Genomic DNA, 27,940 nt, shown 5'->3' with positions numbered 1-27,940 from the left:
TAAAAGATTCTCTATTTGCCCTGTCCGATACAGAAGCCGCTAACCACACGTGGCTATTAAGCACTTAGAATTAGCTAAGACAACTACAGAAAATTCCTAATTTCATTTTAATTAAATGTCACAGTGAGTTTTATGAAATCTGAACACACATTCGGTAGGTTGATGGAAAGCCAGCCCGGAACGGAAATGCGTTTCAGTGTGACCCCTACACCGCCTTGTGGAGACTTAGGAAATAATCGTCTGAAGGACCTCAGTAATCGTCTTTCTGTTGACCACATACCGAGTCACAGTTTCGATGTGTTGTGTTCAGTAAGTCACTGAGATTCCTTTCACCGGGTTTTCCCTTTGAAAGGAGCTGTGGGAAATGTCCCCGTTAAGTGTGGCTCGTGTTAAACTGGGAGACTTTGCTGCTGTCGATCCAGGGAACTCACTGCGCTCTTCTGGGGCCAAGATGGGGAGCATCGCCAAGAAGCCGAGGGCCCAGGGGCTGAGGCCCACGGACCCGCTAGCGCTGAAAGGTGTGCTCTAGCGCGCCCTCCGCAGGCTGCCCTCGAAACAACATCTCTCAGGTGACTGCTGCTTCAAAAGCCAGCACTTGGCCAGGTAAGTCCCTGTTCCTGCGTCATGCGAGGCAGGTCTCCTCTTCCGACGGTCACCCCCTGGCCAGCGGGCAGCCGGCCTGGACATGCTGGCCTTGGGAACCTCAGTTCCCGGCCAGACCAGGCCCCTCCCCACCCCCAGGTCTTCTGCCAGAAACAAGTCTATCTGGACAAAAACCCTCAAAGGCTGTGACACTGCTGCTTGGCTAATTAACAACTCACAGCAACGCCTCCAACTGGAACCGCTGACCCGAGAGGTCGTGGGAACAGCACAAATCAGGTTAGAAGTGAGGAGGGCAAAGGACTGTTTGCTTTTCAATAAGAGCATCTCCTGTTTGTCATTCCATAAGTCGGTTAAACGTGTGCCTTCGCTTCTCTCCACCGCGGAACGCGGCTGCACTCTCCTCTCCCACACACTCACCAGTTTCCTGGCCCCCGATTCATACCTGAGGGGTGGGGTCAGGAGGGAGACGGCAGAGGTCAGCACAGGGCAGAACAGGAGAGGGGGGAGGTGGGTCGAGGCTTTAAAAGCACATTCCAACCCGCCCCTGTGGCTCCGTGACTGACCATCGACCCATGAACCAAGAGGTCAAAACACATGCCCGGGCCGTGGGCTCAATCCCCTGTCGGGGGCATGCAGGAGGCAGCCAACTGACGCTTCTTTTTATTATTATTATTTTATTTTATTGTTAGTCCTCACCTGAGGATATTTTTCCACTGATTTTTAGAGAGAGTGGGAGGGAGAGAGAGAGACAGAGAGACAGAGAAACATCGAGGTGAGAAAAACACATCTATTGGTTGCCTCCTGCATGCGGCCCGACCAGGGTTGGGACTGAACTTGCAACCAAGGTACATGCCCTTGACCGGAATCGAACCCGAGACCCTCAGTCCAAGGGCTGACGCTCTATCTGCTGAGCCAAACCGACTAGGGCCAGCCAATTGATGTTACTCTCTATTCCACTTCCTTCTTCTCTCTCTAAAATCAATAAAAACATGAAGCGCATTCCACTTGACCCTTGTCCTCTTTCAGCCATGACGGCCAGTATATTTCAAAATTTCAAAGACTAGCAAAGGATGCACGTTTCCATTCTCAAAAGGGAGCACAAGTTAAACATGTTAGAGGAGGGCAGCACACAGCGCGGGTCGGTCGGACAATAAATGCAGCCTGGCCCAGCCCCGGGGATCGGAGCGGCAGGGCTTCCCTGTGCCCAGGGAGACCCGCGGGCCGGGCCACTGAGCGAGTCCCTGAGTCAGAGCGCGCTCCGCATCCCACCGCCGCCTGCTCTCTCCCCACACGCGCCCCCCAAAGCGGGTGCCCCTGGCGAGGAAACACAGCATTTCACACCAGCGGGCTCCCACGGCAGCGAAACAGTCCTGACGTCACCTTCTTCCAGCCACGGTCACCCACGGGGAAGGCCCGGCCAGAACCTCTCACAAAGTTCCTGGAACCCGGCTGCGCCAGAGGCCGGGGATCCACAGCCTCCGGGCATCCCCGCGGCCTCCGGAACGGCTCGGCCCAGGGGGCGGCGGAGTCCAGTCCCGGGTCAGGGGCAGGTGGGAAATTTCCTTAACCTGTTGGCGGCAGTCACCGCGTGGAAGTGTTTCTTGAGACCAGGAGAGAGAAAGAAGAGGAAAGAAGCAGAGCTTTAGACTCGTTGTTTTAAGGAGAACAATAAAAGGACGTAACGCAAGTGAGGCACTTGGGTTCTTTACAACTGATCACCCAAAGGGGAAAACAAGATTCTAGCAAACGGCAAGTCAGTCACATGACTTCCAGGGGCCAATTGGAGCCAGGAGGACGTGAGATCACGTGTTATCCCCAAAAACAGCCCGGGGGGGGGGGGGGTCATGAAGTCAAATCGGGTTGCGGACCGGAATTTTTGGGGTGAAACCAAACATCACAGGAAACACCAGAGCACATCAGCCTGGGAAGCAGACGTGATCTCTCGTTTCGGGTGTGAGGACGTGACTAGCTCCTTCTCGGGCTAACCTGCTTTCTTTCTGGTTTTCTTTGTTTTTTGTTTCGCTTTTTATGATATTTTTATTGATTTCAGAGAGGAAGGGAGAGGGAAAGAGAGAAACATCAATGATGAGAATCATTGATCAGCTGCCTCCTGCACCCCGCCCCCCCACCCACCCACTGGGGACTGAGCCTGCAACCCAGGCCTGTGCCCTGACCGGGAATCGCACCATGACCTCAAACATGTTTTGGTCATAGGTCGACGCTCAACCAGTGAGCCACGCTGGCCGGGCTGTGTGTATGTGCGTGTGTGTGTGTGTGTGTGTGTGTGTGTGCGCGTGTGTGTGTGTAACAAGGCTCTGAGTTGGTATCAAACTGTTGGAAATACACTTTCCTGCACAACAGAGGTTTCTAAGACAGACTTTACGTCCCGGGTACCAAAGCTCTGCTATAAACAAACCACCAAACTCTGAAACGGGGCTGTCCCGCCGCCATGTGACACGTGGAGGAATCCAGGGCCCTCAGCTGCCGTGGTCACTGAGCACTGTGCTCTGGCCTCATCCTGTCACCCCCAGTGTCCACGTAACACGGACTAAATGCCACTTCTATGCCCGTCACTGGCGTCTGTGGCATTTCTTCACCGAAACGCAGTTTGGACATAAGAGGGTTGTTGTTGTTGTTTTCATTAAACAAGCTTTCTATTTTGAATCCATTTGGGCATGGAGCCCAGCCAGCGTGGCTCAGGGGTTGAGCATCGACCTATGAACCAGGAGGTCACAGTTCAATTCCCGGTCAGGGCACATGCCCGGGCTGTGTGCTCCATCCCCAGTGTGGGGCGTGCAGGAGGGAGCGATCAATGATTCTCTCTCATCACTGATGTTTCTATCCTCTCTCCCTTTCTCTCTGAAATCAATAAAAATATTTAGAAAGAAAGAAAGGAAGAAAGAAAGAAAGAAAGAAAGAAAGAAAGAAAGAAAGAAAGAAAGAAAGAAAGAAAGGGAGAGAGAGAGAAAGAAAGAGAGAGAGAGAGAGAGAAAGAAAGAAGAAAGAGAGAGAGAAAGAAAGAAAGAAGAAAGAAAAGGATGGAGAGGAGGGGCAAAGAGAAAGAAAGAAAAAGAAAGAGAGAGAGAGAGAGAGAGAGAGAGAGAGAGAGAGAGAGAGAGAAGAAAGAAAGAAAGAAAGAAAGAAAGAAAGAAAGAAAGAAAGAAAGAAAGAAAGAAAGAAAGAAAGGAAGGAAGAAAGGAAGGAAGAAAAGGATGGAGAGGAGGGGCACCTTCCACTTCCGCTGCGCCAGGTACTTCTGCAGCAGCAGCTGGGACCGGAGCCGCACCTGGGACCGGGACGCCTTGGCGGGCAGATGGCTCAGCCACGCGTGTTTCAGGCACTGGGTGGCGCTCATCCTGCAGCTGCGGAACCAAGGCCGGCGGTTAGCGGGTGCTGGCAGGTCAGAAGGCCGTATGCCTGTGGGACTCGCAATCACGGTACCTCTTCTCTTTGACCAGCAGCTGGGACACGAAGTCCTTGGCGTCCTCCGACAGCCCCTCGAAGGTGTCCGCCTCGAAGTCCCAGCAGCAGTTCACGATGAAGTTCATGGTCTCGGCGTCGGTTTCCCCCAGGAACGGGGACAGGCCGCTGAGTCTGCGAGGACAGAGGGGACCGTGGGGACCGTGGGCGGAGGCCACGTCTGCCCACACGGCAACGGGATGGACGGTCCTGCGAGGTTCACGCAGAACCAGCGGGAGCCGAGAGGTGCCACAGAGAAACCACCGGCTCCGGCTCGGAGGGGAGGTCGGGGCGCGGGGGGAGGGCTGGGCCACGGGGGCAGCACGTGCTCAGCGAACCTGGGATCAGCCCCCCAGCCATAACTGCTTACAAGTTGGTGAGCAGCCCTGGTCGGTGTGCTCAGTGGTTAGAGCGTCAGCCCGCACCCCGAAGGGTTGCTGGTTCCGTTCCCGGCCAAGGGCACATATCTGGGTTACAGGTTCGATTCTGGCCTTGGCCCTGGTCTGGACCAATCAATGTTGTCTCTCTCACATTGATGTTTCTCTCTCCTTTTCTCTCTCTCCTCCTCTCCCTCCCATTCTCTCTCCTCCCATTCTCTCTAAAAATCAAGGGGAAGAAAATATCCTCGAGTGAGGATTAACAACAACAACAAAAACTAAAAAAATAAAGGGTTGGTGAACAATTACCCCGACCCCTGAGTGGAGTAACTCTGAGGACCTGTGTACATCAAGCATGTCACACTCTCCGCCCGCGGGCCGCATGCCTCGTTTCTGTGGCCCGTGTCGGCCTTGGAGTTTGACATGCTTGGTGTACATGACAGAGGCCGCCTCAGGGAGTAGAGCGCTGCCCACGGGGATACGACCCGCTCACTGCGGCCTTCCACCGCGCCTCCCGCTTCTCCCGTGTCTCCTGCTCACGCCCCACTAGCCGACTCACACTCCAACTTGTGCTGCCGGAGGGCGCCCACCCCCCACTCACAGCATGTAGGTGATGACGCCCACACTCCACATGTCCGTGGGGAACGAGACGAACTCGTAGTTGACGACTTCGGGGGCCAGGAACTCGGGCGTGCCGAAGTTCACCTTCAGCTTCTCCCGCGGCTTGTACCTGGGGGGGGGGGGGGGCGGGGGGAGTCAGCTCAGGTAGATTCGGAGGCTGGGACTCATCCCGGTGCGGGCCAGGCATTGCCGGACCCCACATGCGCCCACACACGGGGTTTCCTGGGGAATCCTCACTCCCCGGGCCCCAACCTCAGGCTTTGCTGGGTCCCCAGGGAGAACCGGAAACCACAGCCCCCCGCTCTAGGCCTTTGCCTGTGAGAAGGGAGAAGGTGAATATAGCAGGAGCGCAGGCTGGGTGGAGGCTGGGTGGGGGCTGGCTCCGTGCTGGGTGCAAGTGTGGGGCAGGGGGTCTATGGGAAACTTGGTTCTGCCCCTCAATCTTTCTGTGATGTTAAAACTGCTCTAAAAAAATAAAGTGTCAATTAAAAAAATGTAAAAATCAAGAATTGGCTGAGTTGTGGGTAACCGTGCCCAAGAGAGCCAGAAAGAGTCCCAACGGATTCTAAGTGCCAACAGACCCCTTACCTTCTGGCCAGCCCAAAGTCAATGATCTTTATTTGGTGTCCTGTCTGGTTGACACACAGTATGTTCTCCGGCTGGGAGAGAAAGGGACGTCTGCTTAGGGCCAATCACCAGCTAAGAAGGTCAGCAGCTCCCCCACTTATTTGTCAAGAGGCCTCAGCTTCCCAGCCTCCCAGGGAAATGAATGGCTCAGGGCAGCCCTACAGGGAGGGAGGGTGGGAGGGAGGGAGGGAGGGAGGAGGGAAGGAAGGAAGGAAGGAAGGAAGGAAGGAAGGAAGGAAGGAAGGAAGGAAGATGGATGGATGAATGATGGATGGATGGATGGATGGGTAGATGGATGGATGATGGATGGATGGATGGATAGATGGATGGATGATGGATGGATGGATGGATGGATAGATGGATGGATGGATGGGTAGATGGATAGATGATGGATGGATGGATAGATGGGTAGATGGATGGATGATGGATGATGGATGGATGATGGATGATGGATGGATCATAGAACTAGGAGTGGCAGGGAGCCAGAAATGAAAGCTCTCAGAGCCGAGGGAGCAGCAGAGACGTGGGAACCCGGGGCCTGCCCGCCACGCCCAGGTGGAGCCTGACCTTGAGGTCCAGGTGCAGGATGTAGTGCTGATGGAGGTAGTGCACGCCCTCGCAGATCTGCTTGGTGAACAAGATCACGTCCAGTTCGGTCAGGTGGTACTTCTCATCCGTGATCCGGTCAAAGAGTTCTCCCCCGTCCACGCTGCCAGGGCAAAGGGAGAGGCAGGCACCGGACTGAGCGAGGCTCTCAGAGACCTCGCCTGCCCTCAGCACCAACCCAGGGGTGAGCCCGAGGGTGCCGCTGTCATCTGGGGTCTCGTGGGGACCTCTGCTCTGGCCCCGCCCCAGCCAGGGTGCAGGTGTAAAAGGAAGTGGCGGCCACGGGGGAACTGGGCGTCCTCAGTGTGGACAATCGGGCTCACGTCGGATGCCGCAGGCCCAGGCTGTAACCTCATCTGCCTGCGGGGCCCATTAGTGCCTACAAGGGAGACCCCAAACGGGCAAATCAGCCCCCTTTCCAGCGGAGGCGCAGGCCCAGCCGCACCAGACCTGCAAGAACAGCCAGAGCCCTGGCCCGTGGGCTCAGGTGCTTGGGCACTGTCCCTTGCACCAAAGGTCGCAGGTTCGATCCCTGGTCAGGGCACATGCTTGGGTTGCGGGCTCCACCCCCAGTAAGGAGTGTGCAGGAGGCAGCTGATCGATGTCTCTCACGTCGATGTTTCTCTCCCTCTCTCTTCCTCCCTCTCTCTCTCAGATCAATTTTCAAAAAATATTTTTAAAAGAAAAGCCGTACACCTAGGTTTTAGTGTGAAATTTCCCAATTTCCAACTGCTACCAACCAAGTCAAAATCACTAAAACTTGTGCCGGCCAAACTGACCTACCCCGCGGGTCAAGTCAGGCTCACGGCCACTGCTGTGTGACAAATGGCCTTGTTCCCCACGCTCCAGGCTGGAGGCCCAGCAGAGGAGGTGACAACGTGTCTGGGTGTCCCAGGCGGGGGGGGGGGGCGGGGGGGCGGGGGGCGGGGCAGCGTTGCCCAGCTCCAGGCCCAGCGCCGAGCCAGCCGCAGAGGACACTCACCACTCCATGACCAGCGTGCAGCTCTGCTTGCTCTCGAAGGCGTCGTAGAGCTGGATCAGGTTCACGTGGCTCAGCTGGTTCATGATGGCGACCTCATTCTTCACATCCTCCTTAGGGAGCCGGAGCAGAGGGGAGTTTCCAAAATCAGGTCAGGAAGAGGGGCCGGCGGCACCTCCCAGGACGCACACATGGGCACACGTGCCCACCCACACCCTGTTTCCCGCTCTCACAACAGGCCTCCTCGACTCACCACCCAAACTGGGTGCTTACAATAGGCGGGGCCTTTGTCAGACCCGCCCATTTCACAGGTAGGGAGCCTGAGGCCCAGGACAGAAAGCCGGGAGTCCAGGAGGACCGTCACCCAGGGCGCCAGGTGACCCGCAAACTGGGGCGTGGGAGTCGCGGAAAAGAGGCAGAGCCCAGCCACAGGGGCCCAGTGGTTGAGCATCAACCTAGGAACCAGGAGGTCAGGGTTTGACTCCTGGTCAAGGGCACAGGCCCGGGTTGTGGGCTCGATCCCCAGTGTGGGGTGTGCAGGAGGCAGCCGGTTCATGATTCTCTCTCATCATTGATGTTTCTCTCTCTCCCTCTCCCTTCCTCTCTGAAGTCAATAAAAGTATATTGGGGGCAGGTAGGCGGGGGCAAAGGAGGCAGGAAAGGGGAGGGTCTGGGCAGCTGGGGCCCAGGGGCCGAGAAGGACGTGCTGAGCCCTGAGCCTGATCAGAGGCCGCTCACCCGATCCTTGTTGCTCTTCACTTTGATGACCTTGGCCGCCAGTGCCAGGCCCGTGGACCTCTCCGTGCACCTGTGGACCTGGCCGAACCGGCCCCTGCAGATGACACAGGGGCTGAGCGCCCGCGAGGCTCACCCCACACCGCCTGGCGGGCCCTGTTTTCTGGTCCCACCCTCCCCCACACACGCCCAGGGGGACCCGTGTCATCACGCCCGCTCCACATGGGCTCCCTAAAACCTAGACCGGAACTGCTTCCCCCCGCACCCCCAGGCCGCACTGCACCCCAGGGAGTACCCTCTCCCACACCGCCGGCCGGCTTCACTGGAGGACTCCCTCTCACCCCCCCCACCCCGCCCCCCTGTCATGGGGCCCTCCTGTCACCTCCAGGCACGGCCCCCTCCCGTCCTGCGCTCCAGGGGTCCTCCTCACCCCTCCCTGGGGACTGTCCACCCACAGCCCACCCAGCCTCTGAGACCCACCCGCCGGCTCTGAGGTGTCGCTGCCCCCCTCCTGTGCCCGTCCGCCCGCTCGCCATCACCTACCCGCCCAGGACCTGGTGCTGGCACACGGCATAGCCCGCCGCGGCCGAGGCCTCCTTCAGGCTCACCACCCGGTGCTCGAACGGGGCCGGCGGGGCCGGGCTGTCATCTGTTCAGGAGACAACAGCCTGTGAGCCCCAGGCCGGCTCCTCACACTGTGCACCAGCCCCCCAGACCCGCATGACCTCCCCGGGGCGCTGCAGGGAGGCCCCCCCGGAGGAGGCGCTCCACGCCCAGGCACTCAGGGCACCTGCCGGGCTTACCCAGAACCAGGCCGCCAGCCTCGGCGCCGCCCAGGCCCCCAGGGGCGCAGTCCCTCCCGGGCTCCGGGTCCCCTGCTCCTGGGCCCGGGGCCCCGCTCGGTGCCAGGGCGGCTCCGGCTGCCGATCCTGGCTGGTCCGCCGCCTCTGCTCCCCCGTCGCTGCTCCGCGCCGGCGGCCGGGGCCACGCGCTGGCTCCTTCCGGGCTCGGCTCCCCCGACTCGGTCCCCGGGGCCTGGGGCCTGTCCCCGTGCGCAGGCGGGTCCCGCTCCCCGGCCTGGGCAGCGGCAGGGGCCTCCGCGGGGGGCGCGGCACTGAGGCTGCCCCCTGGCCTCTCCCGCAGCTGCCCGGGCCTGTCCGTCTCCTGCACGTGGACCGAGAGCCTGGGGGGGGGGGGGGGGAGACAGCCCTGAGGGCCACACACTGCCGTCCCCCTGGTCACCCCGCCCAGGGCACAGGGCAGCCACGCGCCTCGACGCCACGGCCGGGTCCCACCCCGTGCACACTGGCCGGGAGCCTCCACAGGACAGCCACTGCCAGCCAGCCCCACCCCAGGGCCCGCTCCCCCCTCCGCGCCCCCTCCGCGCCCGCTCAAGCGGCTCCCTCACCTGGGAGGCGTGTCCTCGCCGCGGGGAGCTGCGGTGGCCCCGGCGGGCGGGCCTGAGGTCGGCGTCACGCCCTCCTCTGCGGGCACAGTGTCAGCCCCGCTGGACGGTGGCCCTTGTCCCGCGCCTGGCGCCGCCGCCTGGCTGGTTTCGGGGGTCTCGCCGGACGCCCCGGGAGCGGCGGCGTCTGCCTCTGTGGGCGGCAGCGGGTGTCCAGCGGGCGCCTGGTCTGGGCCGGGGACCCCGCCTCCCTGCTCCGGCCGGGGCGCCGGCTGGGCCTCGGGCTGGGCCAGGACGTCGGATCCCATCCCCGAAGCGCCGACCGCGGGCAGCCTCGCCGCTGTGCCCTCCGGCAGGTCAGCCTGCTGGCTCCCTACGGGGACGGGTGAGAAAGCAGCCCCAGTGAGGAGTCCGTCCCACAGGCAAGACAGAGGCCTCCACAGGCCAGCCTGCGCAGCCACGGCGCCTCCGGGCCTGAGGGTGAGACAGCCAGTGTGCGGTGCGACTGTTTATCTAGGATGCGTGTGCTGTGCATGTGTGTGTGCATGTGTGTGTGCATGTGTGTGTGCATGTGTGCGCTGTGCGTGTGTGTGCGTGTGCGTGCATGTGTGCACATGCATGTGTGTGCGCTGTGCATGTGTGCTGTGCATGTGCTGTGTGTGCTGTGTGCATGTGTGTGCTGTGCGTGTGTGTGCGTGTGCGTGCATGTGTGCGCTGTGCATGTGTGCTGTGCATGTGCTGTGTGTGCTGTGCATGTGTGCACGTTTGCAGTGCATGTGTGTGCAGTGCATGTGTGTGTGTGTGTGCGCGCGTGTGCGTGTGCGTGGGTGTAACCACTTACACTGTGGCCCAAAGAGACCGGACCCCCGGGGAAAGGTAAGACACACTTTGTAGAAACGGCCGCATGTGGGGGCAGGAAGCCAGACAAGCTAGACTCCTCTTTGTACCTGTTTTGTCCATTGGACTTTGGAACCATGTAAATATTATGCAAAAGTATAAAAGGAAATAAATTAATAAAAGCAGCCCATAAAAAGCGAGAGTAACGTGGAAAAATGAACCTGGGCATCAAGTTGGTGGCACAGGCCACGAGAGAGGCACTTTCCAGGTGACTTTACAACAGCGACTGGCTGTCCGTCTCACGGGGACACGTGAAGGACAGAAAGAACTGGGGAGCCCGGCCGGCGGGACTCAGGGGTTGAGCGTCAACCTATGACCCAGGAGGTCAGGGTTCGATTCCCGGTCAGGACACAGGCCTGGGTTGAGGGCTCAGTCCCCAGTGTGGGGCGTGCAGGAGGCAGCCGGTCAAGGATTCTCTCTCATCATTGATGTTTCTCTCTCTCTATATATATATTTTTTATTTAAAAACTAAAATAAACAACTGGGGAGCCTCCTGGCAGGTGGTCGGGGGTCCTGGGATCCCCGTGCTGGTGAAGGTGTGAGTCTGAAGCTGCAGGTGTGGGACCAGGAGGCGGCGGCGGGCGCACTCACCTTCCCGAGGCCCCCGGAGCTCGGCCTGCACGCCCCGGCTGCTCAGCGCGCGCTGCGGCTTGGCTCCCGCCGCCTCCTCTCTCTCTTTGTCCTGAAAGAACAGCCACGAACACTGTCATCCTCGTCAGCCTCGGGCCACAGACCGGCGCTGCGCACCCGCCACGCCGGAGCCACGAGCACGCGCCGTCCCAGCCACACCCGCGGGGGACGCTGCTTCGCCGCGTCAGACAGAGGAGCTCAGGCACCCTCAGGGCCCTTCTTTTAAAAGAGGATATTTTTATCGATTTCAGAGAGGACGGGAGAGGGAGATGGAGACAGAAACATCCATGATGAGAGAGACTCATCGACCGGCTGCCTCCTGCACGCCCCCCACTGGGGATGGAGCCCGCAACCCCGGCCTGTGCCCTGACCGGGAATGGAACCGTGACCTCCTGGGTCATAGGTCAACACTCAACCACTGAGCCACCCGGCCGGGCCTACTTTATTTTTGGAATTCAAACAGTCTCTCATCATGGATGTTTCTCTCTCCTTCCCTCTCCCTGCCTCTCTGAAATCGATTTAAAAAACTCTAGCTGCTGTCCTCGGGGTCACCACCAGCATCATCACTGTGACGGGGAGACTGTCCTGCCAGCGCCGCCGCTGGGGGAGCCGGAGGCCTTATCGCAGGCGCCTCCTGGCGTCCCCCCGGGAGACGGGGACTTGGACAGACTGTCCTTTGGCAGACCTGGCTGGCTCAGATTGTCCTCTCCCTCCCTGTCTGTGGTGCAGGCAGGCGCACACGCCCGCACACATACACGCACACGTACACGCACACATACACGCACACGCACACACACGCGCGTACACACACGCACACGCACACGTGGGTTTTGTCTTCGGGGCTCAGCTCTCTGTCCCTGCTGTGTGCGGTGCGGCAGAGAGAGAAGAGGCGCAGCACCGGCCAGAGGCCTGGCATCGCTGAACGGCTCCGGCAGGACGTGGCCCCGGCCCCGCTGAGCTGGCCCCGTCTGAGCCCCTGCAGCCCACGGGGCCCAAGGAGGACCCGGGCGAAGTCATGGCCCGAGTTTAAAATTTAACAGTTGGCCCCGCGGGTGTGGCTCCGTGATTGAGCATTGACCTATGACCCAGGAGGTCACGGTTTGATTCTGGTCAGGGCCCAGGCCCAGGTTGCCGGCTCCATCCCCAGTGGGGGGCGTGCAGGAGGCAGCCGGTCCGATTCTCTCTCATCACTGATGTTTCTCTCTCTCTCTCTCCCTTCCTCTCTGAAATCATTAAAAATATATTTTAAAAATAAATAAATAACACGAAGAACTGCACAGATGAACACTACGCCCCTACTCTCTTCAGACACACAGATCAGATCCCTGGAACGTCTCCGTCCTGCGGCAGTTTTCAGCCAACACAGCGTCCACAGGCTGGGGCCGGGTCTCGGCGCAAGCCCGTCTCCTGTCCCCCGGCACCTCCGCGTGACCAGCCCTGGCGCAGGGCACGGAGGGGTGTGGACGACCGGCTGGGAGAGCAGCCCCAGCCCTGCTGTAGCCACCGGACGTGTGTGACACACAAGGACAGACGGGCGGCCGGTCAGAGCCGAGCAGACAGACGCGTGAGGACTCGGGGAGGAGAAAGCTCCTGCCCTCCCCCGCCCGGAAACGCCTGCGCGTCCCCACGGCTCCGACAGAATAACCAGAGGACGGCCAGGCGGGAAAGGGGAGGACGGAGCGGCCGCTCAGGACAGTGCGAAGGCCCCAGTCCGGGAGATGCGCGAGCGCCTGGAATGGAAACGCGGGTGAGAACTACCGTGAAGTACAGACTTGGACGTGTTCCCTCATGAAGAGTTTTCATTTCTTCGTGAATTAAAGACAAAATGCTGGCTTATGAAGCATATAGCCCATCGCCTGATTTGGAGCTTGACTCAAACTGTAAGGAAAGAAGAGCCGAGACGGGCGGGGGCTGCGTGGAAGGTGGAGGGACTGGGCAGGACAGGCGGGCAGGCACCCAGAGTCCCGGGGTGTAAGCACAGCCCAGGGAACAGTCAGTGAGGCTGTAGTGACGATGTGGGAACTAGGACGCAGGTGGGTACCAGACGCGTCAGGGGGATCAGTTCTAAGTTATACAAATGTCTACCCACTATGCTTTGCACCCGAAATTAACATAAAATAATTCTGAATGTAAGCTGTACTTGAAAAACAAAATAAAATTTAAAAAAAGAGCAGCCCAGCCGGTGTGGCTCAGTGGTTGAGCGTCGACCTAGGAACCAGGAGGTCAGGGTTCGATTCCTGATCAGGGCACAGGCCCAAGTTACGGGCTCGATCCTCACTGTGGGGTGTGCAGGAGGCAGCGATCCATGATTCTCTCTCACTTGCACTTCTTTTCCAGAAAGAGATGTTTCTATGTCTTTCTCCTTCTCCCTTCCTCTCTGAAATCAATTTTTAAAATATTTTTAAGAAGAGCATAAGACGGCCAAGAAAATGTGAACGCTGTGATGATATTAACATTGGTGATATTAAGTTACTTCTTAGGTCTGATAACAAGCAACAGAGACCTTCTCTTTTGGATAAAAAAATATTGAAATGTTTATAGAAGAAACAATCCAATCCATCAAAGTTGCTTCAAAATACTCTGGAAAGAGGAAGACGGGTGGGGACCACTGGCCTCCAGTCATGGGGCTCACTGAGGTCATTCTCATCTCTATTTTATAAATGCTTGACATGTTTAACACTAACATGTTAAAACACATGCACACACACACACGCACACGCACACCCGACGGGCCGTGAGCTCCGTGAGCAGCGAGCGCACCCCTGTGTCATGGCAGCCCCTACATTAGAACCCTCCTCTGAAGTCGGCGTGGCTTTGCGGTTCCACAGAGTCACCCTGTGGCTTAGCATCGCCACTTCCAGGAGGTGCGTCCGACAGACAGACTCACGCTTGGATGGACGGTCACGGCACCATTTTCCCAACAGCCAGGAAGGAGGGGCAGGGTGAGCAGCAACGGGGTGGCCGAGCGAATCACGCCAGTAGACGGCAGCCCCCCACCCGTGGAGCCACTGCAACCCAACGGACAAAAGCGAGGGCGCTCTCGGGGGTTAACATGAAACGATGCCCCCCCGGATGAAATAAAAAACTACCGAGGCAGCACAGGTGGGTAATGACTGAGTTAGAACAAAACCACGGGGTGGTGTGCACCCCAGGAGCTTACAGATAGCAGGCTATTTCTGGAAGGCACTGCAGGAAGCCGGCACCTCTGGTGGGGGCAGGGCTCGTCCTGGGCCTGGGGGACGGGGCGGGAGGGGGACTGCTCTCCACAGCCCAGGGATGGGTTCCCCCTGTCGCGTCTTAGATGAATTCTCATTTAGCGCTGAGGTTGGTCCCTGGCCGGGAGGCTCAGGGGCCGAGTGTCGACCTAGGAACCAGGAGATCACAGTTCAATTCCCGGCCAGGGCACATGCCCAGGTTGTGGGCTCCATACCCAGTGTCGGGCGTGCAGGAGGCAGCCAATCGATGATTCTTATCATTGCTGTTTCTTTCTCCCTCCCTCTCTCTTCCTCTCTGAAATCAATAAAACATATTTTAAAATAAAACAAAATAAAGCTGAGGGTGGTTATCAGTGGCGAGAGCAGGCCACACTCCCCTGCGGGCCGGACTCACAGGGTTGGTGCCGAGAGGAGGGGGCAGGGGTGGAGGCGGCGCTGGGGGAAGTGGCCGGCAGAGGGGAGGGTCAGCTGGGACAGCCCCCGCCAGGCTGGGGGTGAGGAAGGGAGGCCGAGCTCCTGAGACCCCAGCTCCTCTGTTGCCAGAGGCTGGAGGGCACCAGCAGGGATCCGAGGCGGGGCTCCAGGCCCCGGAGTGTTGCTAAGCAGCTGCTCCTCTGCTGTTCCCAAACACAGCGTTGCCTGTACACACCTCGCACGGGCGCACACACACACACACACACACACACACACACACACCCCAGCCAAACTTCCATGACCCAGGCTCGATTACGCAACCTTGGGAAGTGGGGCCCCCAGAGATGCCACCCTCCACCCCCAGGCTCCGGCTCCTGCCCGCCCGGCCTGTGTGCCCCTGGGTCCCTGTCAACACCTCCGGCAGGCAGCTGCACTCTCGCCCACACGGGGACAGGGCACAAGGTTGCGGACAGGAAGGGAGAGGGCTGGGTTTCTGAATGGGGCCCTGTTGGGGTAGACGGGCCGCTCCCCACCGGCCACCCACGGGGGACACAGAGAAGCAAAGAGGTCATGGAGTGGGAGGGAGCTTCGAGGTCCTGCGCTCCCTCGGGGCCTGTGTCCCCTGGAGCTGCCCACTGCCCACAGCTCACCCCTCCCCCCCGTCTGAACCCGCCTATGACCTTCACGGCTCTGCTCCCCTTTTCCTCATCAACTGGTCCCACAGGAGGCACAAGAGGGGAGAAGAGGCCCGCCGGTGTGGCTCAGTGGCTGAGCGTCGACCTATGAACCAGGAGGTCACGGTGCGATTCCGGTCAGGGCACAGGCCCGGGTTGCAGGCTCAATCCCCAGTGGGGGGCCTGCAGGAGGCAGCCGATCCGCGATTCCCTCTCATCATTGATGTTCCTCTCTCTCTCTTTCTCTCTCCCCCTTGCTCTCTGACATCAATAAGAATATATTAAAAGAAGGAGGAGGAGGAGGAGGAGGAGGAGGAGGAGGAGGGGGAGAGACAAAAGCCCCCGGCTCTCCTAAGAGTAGCCACCTGGCCGGCCTCCCCACCAGCCCTGGGCCCCTCCAGCCAGGACCCGGGGCAGGGACGTGGTCACCAACCTGGGCGGGGCCTGGGGCCGGGCGCCCTCGCCTCCAGGGGGCGCTGCCTTGCAGGATGAAGTCCACCACCTTGGAATTCTGGAACACGGCCCCCACCAAGGCGAGGGCCCTGTCCACGGCCACCACCACCCGGAACAAGGACTCGAGTCGGGCGCCGTGCTGGGCCGCATCCTGCCGCACGGCCCGCACCAGGTCCAGGACCTCGGGCCATGCGGCCTGCGCGTCCCCTGGAGGGGCAGGGTCGCCCGGCGGGGCGGGGCCAGCCCCCGTGGGGTCCGGGGCCCGGGAGGCCTCCAGCCGGTGCAGGCCCTGCTCCAGGTGGTCCAGGCCTCGGCACACGCCCTGCAGCCTCTCCGTGGTGTCTTCCTGGAGGTGCAGGAGTTTGTCCACCTTCTCGTTGAGCGCGCTCAGCTTCCGGTCCAGGCTGGACAGGCAGGCCTTGCCCGCGGCCGGCAGCCCCCGGGCCCCCGCGCCCTCCTTGGAGGCCCCCGACATCCCGGGGCAGGCTGGACGGGGCGAGCAGGGGGGCGCACGCAGGGCCCGGCCTCACTGGGGCGGTGGCGTCTGCAAGGTCATGGTTCCGGGCGCTAACAGCTGCCTCCGTGCCCAGTGCCCGCACAGCGATCCCCGGTCGGTCACGCAGCCGGGACCTGCGGGCTCTCTTTGAGCCCTCGCTTATCTCCCACTCTGCCGGGAGGGGGCCGGGAGGGAGGCGGGTCTGGCCCAGGCCCTGCTCCTGGGGCCCCTCTGACATCACGGCAGCACTGAACATTCCTCCCTGAGAGGGTGCTGATGGGCAGACAGCTGAAGAATCTGGCCGTGGCAGGCGGGAGCTCCTGTGGCTGCAACCGAAGGTCAGAGGGCGGGGGTCCTTCCTCTGGACTCCCAGAGGGGCCTCAGCGATCCCAGGGCCGTGGGGTCCCGCCCGCCACACACACACACATTCACAAAGAATAGCAAGACCGAGAACCAAGGCGAGGCCGCCCTGACGTGTGCCGAGTCAAACAGGCGAAGCTTCTGCAAATTAAACACAAAACCTGGGCCCTGGCCGGGTAGCTCAGTAGGTGAGAGCATTGTCCCGATACGCCAAGGCTGCGGGTTCGATCCCGGGTGAGGGCACGCACAAGAATCAACCAATACCCCGGCTGGTGTGGCTCAGTGGTTGAGCATTGACCTATGAACTAGGAGGTTACGGTTCAATTCCCGGTCAGGGCACGTGCCCGGGTTGCGGGCTCCATCTCCAGTGTGGGGCACGTAGGAGGCAGCCGACCCATGATTCTCTCTCATCATTGATGTTTCTATCTCTATCTCCCTCTCCCTGCCTCTCTGAAATCAATTGAAAATAATAATAAAAAATTAAAATAAGCCGAAACCGGTGTGGCTCAGTGGATAGAGCGCCAGCCTGCAGACTGAAAGGTCCCGGGTTCGATTCCGGTCAAGGGCATGTACCTGGGTTGTGGGCACATCTCCAGTGGGAGATGTGCAGGAGGCAGCTGATCGATGTTTCTCTCTCATTGATGTTTCTAACTCTCTATCTCTCTCCCTTCCTCTCTGTAGAAAATCAATAAAATATATTTTTTAAAAAATTAAAATAAAAAAAGGATCAACCAGTGAGTGCATCGATCAGTGGCACAGCAAATGCTGTCTCTCTCTCTCCCTTCTCCTCTCTCTCTCAAATAAAAAAATTGATAAATTAAGACACATTGGTGCTCCTGCTTCGCAGATGTCCCCACAGTGAGTGTCGGGCTGCCTGTGGGTGAGTCCCCACACCAGGCCCTCCGGCACTCGGCACTTGCATCTAAAAATAGAAGTGAGGCCCAACGGCCCCGGCTGTCCTCGCCCAGCGCTCTCTTCCACCCGGGCCCTCACGGGCACATTTGCCAGCGAGACCTGCTCCCCGGAGAGCGACTCCCCTGAAACCGAGGTGGGTCAGGCCCCCGTGACCCAGAGGCCCGGTTCCCTGTGGTCTCCAAGCGTCTGGGCCTCACGGCCCTTGTTTCCAGTGGAACTTGGACGGAGCGGCATTCCATGAAGCCGACGAAAGCAAATGCTCAAGTCGACCTCAGGTGGGGACGCGGGGGGTGCCACCGAGTCCCCAGGCCGCTGGGGAGCCGCTCACCTCTGCTTCCTTCCAGGCCCTCAGAGGGAGAGAGGGAGACCAGAGGGATTGGGCCCCAGGCTCTCGGCCGCCCCAGGAGAGCCCGGCTGGGGTCCCGGGTGAGCACGGGCAGCCGATCCACTCCTGAAAACCACGGGCTGACCTCGGTTTGCCGTGGGCTGCGTCAGCCCCCACTGAACCCCAAGACGCTTCGCTGGCCTGTCTGGTGACAGCCAGCTTTCCCGGAGCCCCCAGGTGGAGGAAGAGGGAAACAGAAATACAAGGTTGAGGGGTTCCTTCCAGAGCAGCGGCCCCCACTCCCCCACCTGGGTGTGGCGAGGAGGACCCCACCCTCCCTGGGGGTCAGAGGACTGTGTCAGGAGGGACGCGCTGGCTCTGCGGGTCCGTCTGATCATCCCCAGCCGAGCCAAGCAGTCAGCAACCGCACCCCCACCGCCTTCATGCAGCTCTCGCACACGGGGTAACGGCCGTCTCCCCAAAATGAGAGGGAAAGTCCCGGTCAGAGCACTGATGGCAGCATGACAGCAGGCCTCCCCTCTGACAGCAGCTGGGCCCTGGCAGGCAGGTTAGATGCAAAGTTTAAGCCCTGGCCAGTGTGGCTCAGTGGGTAGAGCGCCGGCCCTCGGACCGAAGGGTCCTGGGTCTGCGTCTCGCCATGTACCTCGGTGGCAGGTTCCCGGCCCTGGTCGGGGTGAGTGCAGGAGGCAACCAATCGATGTGTTTCACATCGATGTTTCTCTCTGTCTCTCCCCGTGCCTTCCACTCTCTCTAAAAATCAATGGAAAATTAACAAAAAAATATAAGGAGGATTAACAAAAAAATATGAAGAAATAACAAATCAATCCAATAACATAGAAGCACGTCCCCTTCGGGTCCGGCAGACACTGTCCGGCGGTCGGAGCACAGAGCGAAGAAGAGCTTAACGGTGCGAAGGTGGGAAACGAAGCAGCCACCCAGGCCCCCTCCCTGCAGGCACCTGCCCGCCCAGGCCCCCTCCCTGCAGGCCCCGTTAGCTGAGGCGCATGTGGAATGGAGGAAAGGACCCCAGAGGTGACCAGAGCCCCAGCCAGCCTTGCAGGGTCCCGACCGAACAACGCGGGGCAGCTCCCCCGGCCTGGTCTGCCATGACCTCCTTCGGGTGACCAACCCGGCCTGGACCCTGCGGGAGGCCCCAGGTCTGGGGACCAGCTGTCGCCATAACAATTGCTCCCCGGCTCCCACTTGAAAGCAGCCTGGCCAGAGGCTGTCTTACCGCAAATATCTGGGTGTAACCTGATGCCCGCGGGTGGCCCCTGGCGCCCGGGCCGCGCAGTGCCGGAGACGGGCACAGAGTCCTCATCCTGCCGCGGGCGCGGGGCTCTGCCAACTCCGTGTTTACTCCCCTGGAGATGCCTGGCCACCCGCCCGCGGGGAGTGGGGGAGTGGGGTGGGCTGGCCGGCAGGGACACCTCTCCAGAACTCAGGCAGCCGATAAGCCTGGCATTTCCGCTTATCTGACCCTGCCCCCGGCCCCAAGGCGCCCGAGCGCCACTGGCTATCAGCTCCGCTGGCTGTCCTCTCCCTGGGGGCTACTTCCTGCACCACTTAGCGGAGTGTCCCGCTGGGAAACAAACACCATGTGGTCCAGGAGGGGAAGAAGGGAGGAGGGGGGGGGAGCCTGAGGGCCCAGCTGACCTGAGTTCAGACCCCAGAGGCCTGGTGGGGGGGACGTGCTGGGAATCGCTGCTGCAGGGGACCTGGGCCAGGGGGAGGCCTGACCAGCAACACAGTGGGGGGCGGGGGAGGAAGCTTTTCCGCATGGGGGCTGCTTGCACCCAGCCCGGGAGCCTAGTCGCAGGGATTTTTTTAAAATCTATTTTTATTGATTTCAGAGAGGAAGGGAGGGGGAGAGATAGAAACATCAGTGATGAGGGAGAATCATGGACCGGCTGCCTCCTGCACGCCCCCTACCGGGGATCGAGCCCTGACTGGGAACTGAACTGTGACCTCCCGGTTCATAGGTTGACGCTCTGCCACTGAGCCACGCCGGCCAGACAAGGGTTCTTGACGTCACATCTGAAGAACGGCTGGTGGGCCCTGCGGTCTGGGAGAGGACAGGGCTGAGCTGGGTAGTGAGGAGCCAGGAGCGGGGTCTGGGTCGGGAGAGGTGCGAGAGCGAGGGGAGAAGGGGTTTGCAGCCCGACTGCGCGGGACGGAACGGCCACGGGAGCGGGAGGAGGAGTGGCATCCCGGGGGGGTGTCCAGGCGCCAGCTCTTTGCAGACACCCAGTCACAGGTGACAGCTCGTTCAGGGTGTGGAGGGAGGTGGAGACATTGGAAAACCTTTTGGCAAAGCCGGCGGGCTTCCTGGAGGAAGTGGGACTTGAGCCGAGCCTGCAGGCGGGGTGTGCTGTAAGGAAGCCACGGCGGGGGCAGTTGTACAAGGACACAGGGAGCCAAGCCCCCCATGGAGCCCGGCAGAGACGGGCCTCGGGTCGCTGCAGGCCCAGTGGCCCAGCAGGCGGGACCCACAGAGAGAGGACTGGGAACTCCAGGCAGAGACCTGCGGACCCAAAGCAGCAGGAGAAGGGGACGGAAACCCCACAGAAGGTCCTGAAGTGGGAAGTGAGAGGATGCAGCTCGCATTTGAGATGGAGGAAGTGATGCCTGGGGTGAAGGGCACTGACCTGGAGGGTCACGGAATCGCCTCGGGAGGCTGGAGGCGTGCCCTGCCCCGGGGGGTGCACGCACCTCTGTGGTGCTGGACTCAGCAGTTGCTCAGTCGGTGCACTGCAATGCACATCAGTTATGCCTCAACCAGGGTGTTGGCATGAAGAACAGGAGGGGGAAGCCCTGGCCAGTGTGGCTCAGTGGATAGAGCGTTGGCCTGTGGACTGAAAGTTTCGGGTTTGATTCCGGTCAAGGGCACATGCCCAGGTTATGGGCTTGATCCCCAGTGTGGGGCGTGCAGGAGGCAGCTGGTTCATGATTCTCTCTCATCATTGATGTTTCTATCTCCCTCTCCCTTCCTCTCTGAAGTCAATAAAAATATATTTTAAAAAATTAACAGGAGGGGTGAACCTCACAGCAGGTACAAATGGAGGGGCAGGCCCAGGATCAGCCTCCACACAGAAGCTGAAACCAGCAAGTGTTTACCAGTCCTGGGGGTGCACTGTTGCCAAAACACAGGGGCGCTAAGGAAGCGGAGGTATCTGAGAGAAGGACTCTCGGAAAGTTCTTTTACAAGTGCCGGCCCTCGTCCAACCACCCCCCCATGCCCGCAGAAGCAGGCCCCCCACACAACAGCTGCCCCCCACACACAACAGCTGCCCCCCACACAACAGCTGCCCCCCCACACAACAGCTGGCCCCCCACACACAACAGCTGGCTGGAGACCCTAAGGATCGGTGACATTCTCTCTAGGCCCCGGGGAAGACCGCACCCCCAGAGCAGGCCGAGAAACAAGTCCACACAGTAGAATCCCATTTGTGTTTAACCCTTTCCGGTCCAACGTGGAGGCTGACTCGACAGGCCAGGCGCTAGGAGCAGGTCCAATGTCAAGGCTGAGGTCGACACCACAAACCGGTTCAACATTCAATCCCGTCAATTCATTTGGACCAGACTGTTTGAATTCCAGAAATAAAGCTGGACCGCAAAGGGTTAAAATATACAGATGCCAGTACGGCTGATTCTGCACGAGAGAATTGAAGGTGATCTTTATTTTCTATGTTTCATTTATTTATTTATTTTTAAATGTTTTTTTATTGATTTTTGAGAGAGAGAGAGGAAGTGAAAGAGATAGAAACATTAATGAGAAACATCGATTGGCTGCAACCTGCACCCCCCCCCCCCCCCACACACACACACAAACACAGGATCAAGTCCGCAGCCCGGGCATGTGCCCTGACCGGGAATGGAACCGGTGGCCTCTTGGTTCCTTGGTCGATGCTCAACCACTGAGCTACACTGGCCGGTCTTCTGTGTCTCGTTTATATACTTATTTTAATTTGTAAAAATATGCATTTCTTGCATTATCAAACAAGTCTGTTTTCTGTAACGGTCACCATTCCCCTGGACCCAGGAATTTTCCAGACCGTATGTACCCAAGAGGGTGTATGAGCCAAGAGCCGGCGGCGGGCTCCTCCGGGACCCCGGCTGACAGCCAGCATCTGACCACCTTCTCGGGAGGGCCGAGCACAACTGCTTGCTTAGCCTCAAATGAGCAGAACACAGAACTCGGGCTCCTCAGAACAGCAAACCCCAGGAGGAAGGAGGCTCCTCTTTGCACTTGGTGTTAAAGTAGACGCTACCCCGTCCAACGGGAAAACAAATCTGCCGACTCCACATGCAACTCGGAAACTTCCCAGTGGCGTTCGCTGGGGAGTTTTTTAGAGCAAAGTCGGCAAACATTTGGGGCCGCCCCTCAACCTCGGCGCTCTCTGATGACCTAATGCACCCCACTGCTTCCAGCAGCTCGTTGCCAACCAGCGCAGTCGGTTTGAAACAGTTCTCAAGCCTGGCTTACACGCCGACTCCCCCAAACCTGGCCGGGACCAAAGACAGATCCATGCCCGGAAAAGGGTCCGCTGTCACTGTGGTTTGGTTCTGACAAGAATCTAAAACGGTTTTCCAGCCGGTCTGCATGCCCCTTGGGCACCTGCTGACCACACACACACACACACACACACACACACACACACACACGGAACGTTTAGCATGTGCACTTACATACCACCTTCTATCCATGGATCCCAGTGGTCCGTCAGCAATCCTGTCAGAAGTCCCCAGTGAGATGTGCAAATATCACCTCCATCTTATACACAGTCCCGCTTACACCCGGGGGCGTCAGTGGCTCGTCCGAGACAAAACCCACGGCCGCGCTCCGCTTCCTGCCTCCCTTCTCCGCAGACCTGCCTCTGTGCCTCTGGCTGGCCCTGCTTTAAAGCCTGCACGCAGACCATTGTCTCCCTGGTGATGGAGGTGGCGCTCTATTTCCTGCCCTGCAGCTGGCCCGGGGCCTGGCCACACCGCATTTAGCCACAAGTGCATCAGCCCTGCGTGCGTGGGACAGCCTGGCTGCTTGGAAACCCTAAGTGGCATGTGGCAGCCGGGCCAAGAGCCACCCCAGGCCGCGCAGCTAACGCCGCCATTACTAGCCCAGAGCAACCCACAGAGAAGCCATGACGTCTCTGGGAGCTGGGGGGACAAATGCAAGTCAGAGGCCACCTCCTTGGTCCCCAGCTCAGCCGCGGGGAGAGCAGCCCTCAGACACCTGCTCTCCTCCTGAAATGATGCAGCTGGTATTGGGTGGACAGCCTGGACTCTGCTAATATGTTTACACGTCTGTGCCCAAGCATCTTGCTTTCAGGCTGTCCACTTTGTTAACAGATAGGGTCAACTATTTTTTTAATGTTTTTATTGATTTCAGAGAGGAAGGGAGAGGGAGAGAGAGAGACATCAATGATGAGAGAGAATCATGGATCGGCTGCCTCCTGCACACCCTACACTGGGGATCGAGCCCACAACCCGGGCCTGTGCCCTGACCGGGAATCAAAACGTGACCTCCTGGTTCGTAGGTTGACACTCAACCACTGAGCCACACCAGCCGGGCGGATCAACCTTTTGACGTGCTGCTTTGTGAACTTGAACTTGGCCATACACCTTCGGTCACTTTCTATCCCCTCCTGGTTAACATTTTAGTTTGCAGTTCTTTTTTTCTAAAAAGGCAAAATCTACTGATTTTCTGTTTCACTGGCCCTCAGCCCACGTTCCACCCAAACGGAGAAACCCTGGTCCCCTCTGTCCCGCCTTTCAGCGGGTGCCACTCAGAGCCGCGTCGGGCGGGAGACAGCTGGTCTGCTCAGAAAAGGCAGCGCCCCTGCGCAGTCCACGCTTCTGCACCTGCATTTTCCTAAGGCGCACGTTTTTACTGTCACATGTACACTTTTTAAGCAATAAAATGTACTTCAGTGAGAATACGTACAGTTCTGTTGCTAGAAATGCCACTTGTGGGGTAACAATCAGTAAACGTGTGCTGTTCTTGAGCCTTTACTAATGAACGGGCGTGCTCTCTGCTTTATTCTCTGCACGAAAGGGCAGAAGGCCACAAAGGAGCGCAGCAGCCTGAAGGAGAACGGGAAGTGAGTGCCAAGCAGGGTGAGACTGACGTGGGCCTGGAAGCCCCGAGGCTGATGGGAGAGCGTTGGCAGAGACAGGACACCGAGGAGGGCAGGGCGAGTCTGAGGGCTGCAAAGGGGGGCTGTCACTCAGGCTGAGGGAGCCCAGGCGGGGGGGAGGGGGTTCAACTGTCCCCACCTGCTCTGCTCCACCACCCGCTTACCAGCCCCACCCCTCACACACACTCAGTGAGTGCAGGCAGCTGGCACCGGCCCTCCGGCAAAAACAAAGACACGTCCCTGGCCGCTCTTCTCGAAAGACATTAAACTTCACATTGGAGAACCCAAGGCTTTTTCATCAAGGCTCGAGGCCCCACAGTCACGTTCTCGTCCTGACCATCAGGTGGCCTCGGCCTATAAACAAGTTCCTTCCTGTTCCCCTCGCCCACCGCAGGTCCGGAGCACCAGGGAGAAGTGTCGCTGGGGAGCTGCCACCTGGCCCATGGGCCTTACACACAAAGCTCTAGATGTGAGCCGACGCAGCTTGAGAAAGGCACAGACCTACAGATGTGAAAATCCTGGTGGGGACAACGATGGGCAGGGGATAGGAGAAAACTCGGCTCAGAGAGATTTCGGAAAGATTTGGTAGAACCAGAAGAGGTTGATTTGCAATGAGAACAATCTGAAAAGCAATTCGAGATTTAAAATAGGATCGCTAAAACAAAATGTTCTGAAGAATCCTAAGATAAAATAGAGACAATCTACTGGAGCACAGGATAAGAAGAGAGAAAATGTGGCCCTAACCGGTTTGGCTCAGCAGATAGAGCATTGGCCAGCGGACTCAAGGGTCCCAGGTTCGATTCCCGTCAAGGGCATGTACCTTGGTTGCAGGCACATCCCCAGTGGGGAGTGTGCAGGAGGCAGCTGATCGATGTTTCTCGCTCATCGATGTTTCTAACTCTCTATCCCTCTCCCTTCCTCTCTGTAAAAAATCAATAAAATATATTTTTTTTAAAAAGAGAGAGAGAAAATGTGAAGGAACAGATAAAATCCAGAAACCCAGTGCTCACTAAATGGCGGTCTGGGAAACGAGAAACAAGGCTGGGAGGGCAGAGGAGGGGTGGATGAAGCCAGCCACTCCCCCATCTTTGTATCACTCATTCTCAGGGGAGCTCGGATGGGAGCCCCTGGACTTAGCACCCAGACTGGGGGATGGTGTACTCAGGAAGGGGCGCTGGTGGTCAGGAAATGGCAAATGATACCACTCTGTTGATGTGGCCTGACCGCACTGAGGGAGCCAGGGCCACACACCCTGTCCTCTGGGCACGTGCACCCCAGGGATAACCCATCTGCGTCACTGTGAGAGATGCTACAAGCAGGGCCGGGACTGAGCCCTGCTGCTCATCGCCAAGGCCCTGCCTCCTGGCTCAGGCCAGCCTACCCTCTTTGGATTGGTTGGTCACCTGCCTGTGCTGCACTCTGCTCCCTCTATCTTGTTTACAAGGACATCGGACTTTTCTCGATGGCTCGGGTGAGTGCCTGGCTAATGAATGTCCTGCCTTTTCCAGAACGTCCCTCACAGCCCACATCACACCTCCCAGCAGCCACGTACGTACTGTGAGATTCTGGCCATGACCAAGTGGCACAAGAGTACACTTGTTTTTAAATTTTTATTTATATTTCTTATTACTTTTTAAAGTATATTTTTATTGATTTCAGAGAGGAAGGGAGAGGGAGAAACAATGAGAGAGAATCATGGACTGGCTGCCTCCTGCACGCCCTCTACTGGGGATCGAGCCCACAACCTGGGCCTGGGCCCTGACTGGGAATCTAACCGTGACCTCCTACTTCATAGGTCGGCGCTCAACCACTGAGCCACGCTGGCTGGGCCAGTTTCTAGTTTTAAATATTAATCTAGGTTTTGCTCTTACGATATTTTGTAGCTATGACCGTCTATAACAGCCGTGGGCAAACTACAGCCCATGGGCCGGATCCGGCCCGTTGAAATGAATAAAACTAAAAAAAAAAAAAGACCGTACCCTTTTATGTAATGACTAGGGGCCCGGTGCACGAAATTCGTGCACTGGGTGTGTGTGTGTGGGGGGGGGAGTGTCCCTCAGCCCAGCCTGCCCCCTCTCACATACTGGGAGCCCTCAGGCGCTGACCCCTATCACCCTCCAATCGCAGGATCGGCCCCTTGCCCAGGCCTGACGCCTCTGGCTGAGGCGTCTGGCCCAGGCAGCGGGGACCTGCAGCTGCAGCGGCCCCGCGATCGTGGGCTCCACTTTAGGCCCAGGCAAGGGACCCCTAGCTCCCGGGACTGACAGCTTCGACCGTGCCCAGCTCCCATCGCTGGCTCCACCCCTACTTCCTGCTATCAGTGGCCAGGGTGGAAAAGGCACCTGATTCTCCGATCATGGCTGGGGGGCAGGGCAAAGGCGGCCCCAGGGCCGCCTTTGCCCTGCCCCCCAGCTCTTAGCTCCCCCCTGGGTTTCCGATCACTGTCAATGGCAGGGGGCTTCTTCCTGCTTTCCCTTTCGCCTCCCTGCATTGTGCCTACATATGCAAATTAACCGCCATCATGTTGGCAGTTAACTGCCAATCTTAGTTGGCAGTTAATTTGCATATAGCCCTGATTAGCCAATGAAAAGGGTAGCTCGTACGCCAATTACCATTTTTCTCTTTTATTAGTGTTGATGTTTCCTTTGAATTTATATTAGTTCACACAAACACTCCATCCATGCTTTTGTTCTGGCCCTCCGGTCCAGTTTAAGAACCCACTGTGGCCCTCGAGTCAAAAAGTTTGCCCACCCCTGGTCTATCAGGAGACTTCCAGTTTCAGCTGACATGGAAATGGATTGGAAGCCATCACTCCCGTCCTTATCAGAACAGAGCTAAAGAAACGGAGAACGCAGCGACTCCTCTGGGACCTACCGAGGAGCTGAGGCCGTGGTGCCCACTGCTGCCCCGGGACCGGGAGAGGTGCACACACAGACCTGCGGGAAAGGCCTCCTGGAGCAGAGCGCTGAAGCCAGGGGCAGCAGCACCTGCACGGTGTTTCTGACGCCTGCTGGGCGCGGCCCGGACTAGCGTGTGAGACACACCTGGGCTGCAGTCTTGGTGGGCAGAGGGCACACTGTCACGGCTACTCCTCGGATCCTCCCAGGCTCTCGCAGTTCAGAACCGAGAGAAGGGTCCCCTCACAGCTCTAGCAGAGAGAAGAAAACCAACCATCCTGAAATACACCGGGACCTTCCTCCAGGACAAAGGCCAGCCCCCCAGGGAAAAGCCTTTCCAGAGCCTTGGTCACTGAGAGGGAAAGAAATTGGTCAAACAGCTTTCATCACAAAAGGGGAGCTGATTTGTCCCTCTGCCAAAGAGCTTTTCAAACGAGCCAATGCTTTAGCACGACGAGCATCTGAAATGCATTACTTTCTACGCGGCACGCTGCAGCCGTCACCAGGCTCCTCCCGCCTCCAATGACTAGTTCAGCGTGACTGCGCTAAGGCTCCCCGCTTAAAGGGATAGGCTCTGACATAGAGAATTCTTTAAGGAGGCACCTACGCAATAAGCTGTTCTTGCTTTCTCTGGGGACATATCTTTGGTTCATGGCATTTTTTGGTATTAACCATTTTTATGATTTTTTTCTCAAAATGAAATAGTGTTCTTGTATTATGTTTCAAAGATAAAAATCACATTAGTATTCTCAGGAAGAAACTTTATTACTGGGGCTTTAAAATGCACACAAGAAAACGGTACTAGTACCTGCAGATAAATATGGGGGGTGAAGGGAAAGGAACTCTTAGGAAAATGCTACATCCTCGCTAGAGTATCTCTTAAACTCCCTCTGCTGGCTACCACTTAAATAGAGTAAAAAACAAAACCAAGCCATCAGCCTCTTTTCTTTGGAGAGTTGCTGGGAGATGCAGGGTGGAACTGAGGATGCGGTTGAGGCTCAGCCTGCCGCTGCCTGCCTTCCCTAATTAGGGTGTAGGACTTCCAGAGTTGGCCCAGGGGAGTAAGTTTAAAATAGGGCGAGTTCTTGTCAAGT

General features: G+C 58.4%; 1 protein-coding gene across 6 annotated transcripts; it reads right to left on the bottom strand.

The window, feature by feature from the left end:
• Positions 1-90: 90 nt before the first annotated feature.
• Positions 91-27,055, bottom strand: MYLK3 (myosin light chain kinase 3). 6 transcript variants are annotated; one of them, XM_059668130.1, is made up of 13 exons: positions 15,676-16,888; positions 10,901-10,991; positions 9,416-9,785; positions 8,811-9,190; positions 8,551-8,656; positions 8,011-8,104; positions 7,276-7,385; positions 6,255-6,396; positions 5,649-5,719; positions 5,041-5,169; positions 4,045-4,197; positions 3,890-3,965; positions 91-2,203 (listed from the first exon to the last, which is right to left on the bottom strand). In XM_059668130.1, exons 1-13 carry the CDS (start codon positions 16,168-16,170, stop codon positions 2,144-2,146), a joined length of 2,277 nt encoding a protein of 758 aa, XP_059524113.1. In that variant the 5' UTR covers positions 16,171-16,888; the 3' UTR covers positions 91-2,143. The 6 variants fall into 6 exon arrangements, with proteins under 6 accessions (XP_059524113.1, XP_059524114.1, XP_059524117.1 ...); XM_059668131.1 differs by having other exon boundaries at positions 93-2,203; positions 3,833-3,965; positions 9,416-9,605; positions 15,676-16,880; XM_059668134.1 differs by having other exon boundaries at positions 93-2,203; positions 3,833-3,965; positions 15,676-16,215.
• Positions 27,056-27,940: the final 885 nt, after the last annotated feature.

The sequence above is a fragment of the Myotis daubentonii genome, chromosome 15 (genome assembly GCF_963259705.1).
Source record: "Myotis daubentonii chromosome 15, mMyoDau2.1, whole genome shotgun sequence".
Taxonomy (NCBI): Eukaryota; Metazoa; Chordata; class Mammalia; order Chiroptera; family Vespertilionidae; genus Myotis; species Myotis daubentonii.
The sequence above is the reverse complement of the archived record's forward strand: the minus strand, read 5'-3'. Positions and strand labels throughout refer to the sequence as shown.